This window comes from Artemia franciscana, chromosome 6, assembly GCF_032884065.1.
Source record: "Artemia franciscana chromosome 6, ASM3288406v1, whole genome shotgun sequence".
In the NCBI taxonomy this organism is placed as follows: domain Eukaryota; kingdom Metazoa; phylum Arthropoda; class Branchiopoda; order Anostraca; family Artemiidae; genus Artemia; species Artemia franciscana.
Window position 1 is genome coordinate 17,735,915 of NC_088868.1, and position 6,000 is coordinate 17,741,914.

General features: G+C 37.5%; 1 protein-coding gene across 3 annotated transcripts in view; it reads right to left on the reverse strand.

Annotated features, from left to right (window-relative positions):
* LOC136028127 (E3 ubiquitin-protein ligase lubel-like) overlaps window positions 1-1,664 on the reverse strand; it is a 203,273-nt gene extending 201,609 nt beyond the window's left edge. For all 3 annotated transcript variants that reach the window (XR_010617748.1, XM_065705773.1, XM_065705774.1), the window contains exon 1: window positions 1,516-1,664. Coding sequence is in view for 2 of the 3 variants with exons in the window: in XM_065705773.1 (XP_065561845.1) it covers window positions 1,516-1,521 (6 nt within the window). In the remaining variant the exon portion in view is untranslated. The remainder of the gene's footprint in view (window positions 1-1,515) is intronic.
* Window positions 1,665-6,000: the final 4,336 nt, after the last annotated feature.

Sequence of the window (6,000 nt, forward strand, 5' to 3'; positions counted from 1 at the left end):
TGTTAAGTAATCGTGTATTATATATTTTAAGTTAGTCTATTTTAGTTTTATATGTGTTTTTAGTTAGATTTTTCAATGTTTTTTTTTTTTTACGCTGAAGACGCCTTGTTAGATACGGGTGAAATATTCCTTTGATTTTTGTTGTTTTTCTTCGTTTTCATTTACTGGCTATAGACTCGTTTGTCGTCTTTTTATTGATTTCATTGTGTTTTTTACCTTAAATCAACTCTATTATTTAAAGTATGTTCATTTGTTGCAACTGTTATGTCTTAAAATAAATGCATTATAATTGCATTTTTTTTATAGATAAATGCAATTCTGTTCTATAGTCTTTAAACAAATTTAAGGTTATGCTTTTCGTTTATTTTTTGTAAAAATATTTCCCTTTTTTGGGATGCTTTCTTTTAAACAACCCTCAAAACATATCAACAACGAAAATTATTCCTGGCAAATATACGATATGCAACTTTTTAGGCTTTAAGAGGGCGCATTAAATTCTTATCCCATCATGAGTAAAGACAAGTTTACAGGTTAAGAGACGAAAGTGCAATTATTGAAAAAACATCGTTCGAGACATCATAATTTTGGTGGCGGAACGGTGTAAAAGGTTGGAGGAGTCACGAACCCTCTTTGTACCTTTAATATGATAGGGCTGGAAAAACTCAAAATAATTTACCTTTACAGTCCTGGTGTTAAGAGCACTGCAAGTCTAATGGTTGGGACGTTCCACAGTTTCGTAGTTCGAAAACTTTTATCTATCTTTCAGCGAAATTGGCAGAAGGAAATGACACTGAAGCCATCACAGACTCATTTTCTTCCTCCCATCCTAGACTGAAAAATCTTGGGTGAATCCGGCTCAAATAAGATACAACGCACATTGTCTGCTAAAATTTGGCACTGGGTTGGGAGGTAGGAGGGGCAATCCGTCCATTTTGGCTTTCTAGTTCCACTGACTTAGAATCGTTGCGAGAATTGGATTCAGACAAGGTACCAAACAAATTCCAACTGCCAAAGACGTACCGAAAGAGAGGGCAATGTTAGAGGAATCACAGTTGACACTTATCCTCCATTACTGCAGATTAGCCATACTTGCGTGATTGGGGTTCCAACAAGGTGCAAGATGCCCACTTTTCTGCTAACAAGTAAGGGATAGATCAGGGGTTGAGGGCTACTGGAGGGCCCCTACTACACTTTGGCTCTCCAACAAAACTGCTGAAAATCCCTGAGTGATTCTTTCACAGACAAAGTCTAACTCACTGCTAAATCCCTTAGTGTTATTTGGCCAGCATCTATTATAGTTGCTGAGAGCTGAAAGGAATCAGTAGCCTTTTTAAGGTGTATTAGGCTGCCGTAGACAATCATTCTCATAGTTTAACTGAATACAGAATTAAATTCAAAGAGAAAAAATATCCACTTAACCAACCTTCGCATCCCTTTTCAAAGATCTTTCTTTTCTGCATATACAGATGAATTTAATTCTAAGCTACAAGACAAATAAATAAGAAACAATAGTACCTTCATTTAGCATCAGAATATCCCTTACAGCTTGGAAAATCAAAACTCTTCACAAAGCAATGGTATCCAAACAAGATATCAATGGTTCGAGTCGGCCAATCTGACGAAGAGGAAACTAGTTCCCCGGTACTAGGACCAAAAATAGCACACTGGTGACACTTCAAATTTTGCTGGCAATAAATCCCTTTCTCATTGTGCACATAATCATTCTTTGGGTGCGATTTAAATGTTATAAAGTGGTGCAAAAAGAATGCATAAACTTCCAAATTTGTGCGGATGAAATTGCTAACTAAAAAAAGAAATTGATCAAATTTCAAACAGTTGAGCGACACAACTGATTATTAGTCAAAACTCTAAAAAAAACGGAATTTTGATACCAGTATATACATCCAAAGATAGGCGTATTATTCTGAATCAAAATATACAAGACTCATTAAGTTTAGTATTACACATCAAAAATTACGAACTTGAGAAAATTTGCCTAATTTTTTAAACAGGAGGAATCAACCCCCCTAAAAGTCAAGAAATTCTAATGAAAATCGGACCATCAGATTCAGCCAATAAATTAACCCTATTGTAGAGATTTCAAGCTCCCATATACAAAAATATGGAGCTTTTTTTATTTTTACTAGAAGAAAGATGACGGATGCGTGTTTATTTTTACCCTGGGGGTGATCGCATCGAACCGATAGTTCTAGAATATCAGGAGGGTGCTCATTTGGATGGAAATTGAAAATTCTAGTGCCCTTTTTGAGTGAGAGGAAAGATTGGAGGGCGACGGGCCCCATCCTCAGTCCTCGTTTTCCCCCAAAGTCGTCCTATCAAAATTTTGATATAACTATTTTGTTCAGCATAGATTGAAGTTCCAGTAACTATGTCTTTGGGATAACATGACCCCCCCAGAACCCATAAGGAAAGATCTGTAAGTCATGAAATTTGGCCATTGTCTACGTTCAGTATTCGTTATTGAGAAGCACACACAATATTTCTGACGAGGGGTGGGGTGTTTTTTCCCGGATGGATTTTACATGGGGAGGATTTTCGTGGGGAGGGAAGCTTCCAGGGGGGGAGAACTTTCCAGGGAGATTTTTACGCTAGGAAATTTATCAGAACTCCTTTGCAGAATTCTTTTTATTTGTGTTACTTTGTCTTTGCCGACTCAAGTTTACATATGGTGATGTTAAGGGGAATGGTCCCGCAAAAAATTTCACCGGATTGAGACTGTCTAGAGGATTTTTTTTAGTAGGGGGGGGGGTGTTTTCCATCGGAATAAATTTTCTACGGAAGCAACTTTCTACTAGGGGGGGGGGTTATTTGCGGGGGGAAATTCCAACCGAGATGGAATTTCCGACATGATTTTAAAAACATAGCGTACTGGTGACACTTCAAAGTTTGCTGGTAATAAATCCCTCTCTCAATGTGCACATAATGAAGATTGGAGGGCAACGGGCCCCCTCCTCACTCCTCTTTTTCCTCCAAAGTCGTCCGATCGAAATTTTGTCAAAAGTATTTTGTTCATCATAGTTGAAAGGTCCAGTAACTATGTCTTTGGGGATAACATGCCCCCTAGAACCCCGAAGAAAGGTCTGTAAGTCATGAAATTTGTCCATTGTTTACGTTTAGTACTTGTCATTAAGAAGCACACAGAATTTTTCGGCGGAGAGGGGTGAACTTTGTGCTGAAGGGATTTTTTTCGGGAGGGAAGCTTCCAGGGGGACTTCCCAGGGAAATTTATACGCTAGGGAATTTGTCGGAACTCCTATACGGAATTCTTTTTATTTGTGTTACTTTCTCTTTGCCGACTCAAGTTTACATAAGGAGATGTTAAGGGGGATTGTCCAGCAAAAAACTTCACCGGGTTGGGATTGTCTAGAGGATCTTTCCGTAGGAGGGGGGGGGGGGTATTTTTCCCGGGTAAATTTCCCGCTGGAGCAACTTTCAACTAGGAGAGGGGGGGTAAATTACGGGGAAATTTAAGTCTTTTCAAAAGGAAGTGTGCGAAGAAATTTCTTTTAGCCGGAATTGTCCACACAAAATTTTGCGGGGAGAATATTCAGCGAAAATAGAATTGTCTGGTAGGAATTTTCCTAGTGCAGGGGGGAAGGGTAGTATCTTATTTTGTAGGAGTTTTCCATAGATATAATTTCCACGGAGGAGAGTATTTTTCATGAAGGAGGGGTCAGAATTCCCGGCATTACTTAAAAAACAATCAGAAATCATATAAGAAAACAAGTTTTTCGACTCAATATTGAATTTTGACTTTGTCCAAATTCGTTAAAGGTCGACTCTTGAAAAACCAGGTCGTTTAATTTGAACAATAAGCAGCTTTAAAAAAAACACAAAACAAACTTTGGCGTGAAGAGCGAGGTATAGACGAGGGGACAACTTCCTTCATATACATAATAATTTTTGTTCGTTTTCAGTTTGGATGTTGCTCCTTACTTTCAAAAGAAAAGACTTGTTTTTTATATTCAATTGGTTGGAAAAATGAACTTTCATCTACGTTCTGGGATCCTACAATCCTCTCAGAGAGCCAAAGGGTTATGTGCACAGACTTTGGGAAGCACGGCCATTTACAATGTTCTCCATCAAGGCTATGTGAAAACGGTTATGCGCTGATATACGGATATTTGCAAAGGTAATTATAAAGGGGGGCTCTTCACTCCCCAGAATCCTTTAGGTTTTTCTCAGTACTAAACGTATTTCATGCCATGAATCAGTTTTCGGTAGTTTCTGAACAAAACCCACCCACCTGCCCGTATAAACTCTAAGATATCATTGCAGTAACTTATCTGCCACTCACCAATTGCCCTGGGCACAAATATACTAATTTTTCTTCTTAATAGCAAACTATTGTATTAGCCAGTTTAAATAAAAAATAAGGGTATAAGAAATAAGGAGGAGTAAACTTGTCCTCTGCTGTTATAAGCATTTGAAGAATCCCACTTACAAGTTGATTTTCTCGAAATCACTTTTTACCTAAGAGACAAATTCACTCTCAAGGGACAGATTGCCAAAGCCCTGTATATATCCTTTTTTGTTTTATCTAATAAAAGTTTTTTTCCTTTTTTATGATTACCCATCTTTTTTTATTACTTCCTCTGTGAGAGCAAATATTGCCTAATTGAAAAGTTAAGGATAGATAAATCAACTCTTAGAGCAGGAATAAACAGAGGCGTCATTTCGGAGGGAGTTGCCCCCTAATAGTTTGGACAAGAAATTGTTATATAGCCCATGCCCCTTGTGTATCTAGATATGGAGCACTCTTTCCCCCCAGGAAAAAGATATTAACACATACCATCACTTCAAACCCTAAGATTTGCTGCTTGTTAAACTTGATGGTTTCTGAAGAGCCCCTAAACAGAAAGAGGTTTTTACTGAAGACTGCCGCAAAACTTCTATTTTTTTATATTTTTATTTTACTGAAAAACGTCATGTCCCTGCTTTTTTTTATCTTTTCACATGCCAAGCAGTTACTGGCTGGTGTCGTTCTATAAGATGCCAAATCTCCTGCAGCCCCATGTTTCAAGATCAATACCTTCTTAAGGCCTCGTTTAAATCCCATTTTCCTCCTTTTTTTAAATTTGGGGAGGAGGGCAGGAGCTGATTTCATGATGTTCAAACTCCGTTTCTTTTAAGAAATTTTAGACAAGAGACAACTACTCTGACCTTGAGCCAATACCGTTCTTAAGACTCAAGGAAGTATGAGAGAGCAAGAAGATCTGAGTGAGGTCAAAACTAAGTTGCTTGAGGCAACAGTGATGTGTGTATCGCTGGAAGTATCGCAAGTAGCAAAGGGACAAATGAAACAGAATTATTATATAGTATACATTTTAAATGTGCTGTTTAAGCATAATTTTAAGATTAAAACATGGCAATGGGATACTAAGTAAGAATTTATTTCTAAGGGGTAGTGCCTTATCTTTATCTCCCCGCTCTTTAAATTAAAGTTTTTATAGTGCTTTACTGGAAACGTGTATCGGTTCAGCAGATGTAGTTAATCGATAATCGCAAATTGTATTTGCTGTTTGACTTTTAAGACACTTATTCTTAATGTATTCTGAACCAATGACCCTGAATCATCCTGAATCCTGATCAAGCTTCCTGAATCAATGTATTTGAACAATAATTTCTAAAGCGTTAGGGAAAAAAATTCAAACTTAACGTAAAGAGCGGTGGATTAAGGACAAGGCAGTTCGCTTATTTATGGCACAATTTCTGTTTGTTTGAAATTTGAATGCAACTCTTAACCATTGCTAGAAAAACTTCTTTTTTTATCTAAATTTTGTTTATTTTTAACCACTACTTTTGCAGAATGACGCTTCGAGAAAGAGAACTCGTTTATTGTATATGGTTTTCGAAATAAAGTACAAACATCTAAAATAAACTACCATCTTCACAATAAGGGGAGAGCTTTCGCCTCGTCAGCATCCTTACTGCACGAACAGTTCGTTACCACAAGCTGATTGGTACTGAAAGTGCAGC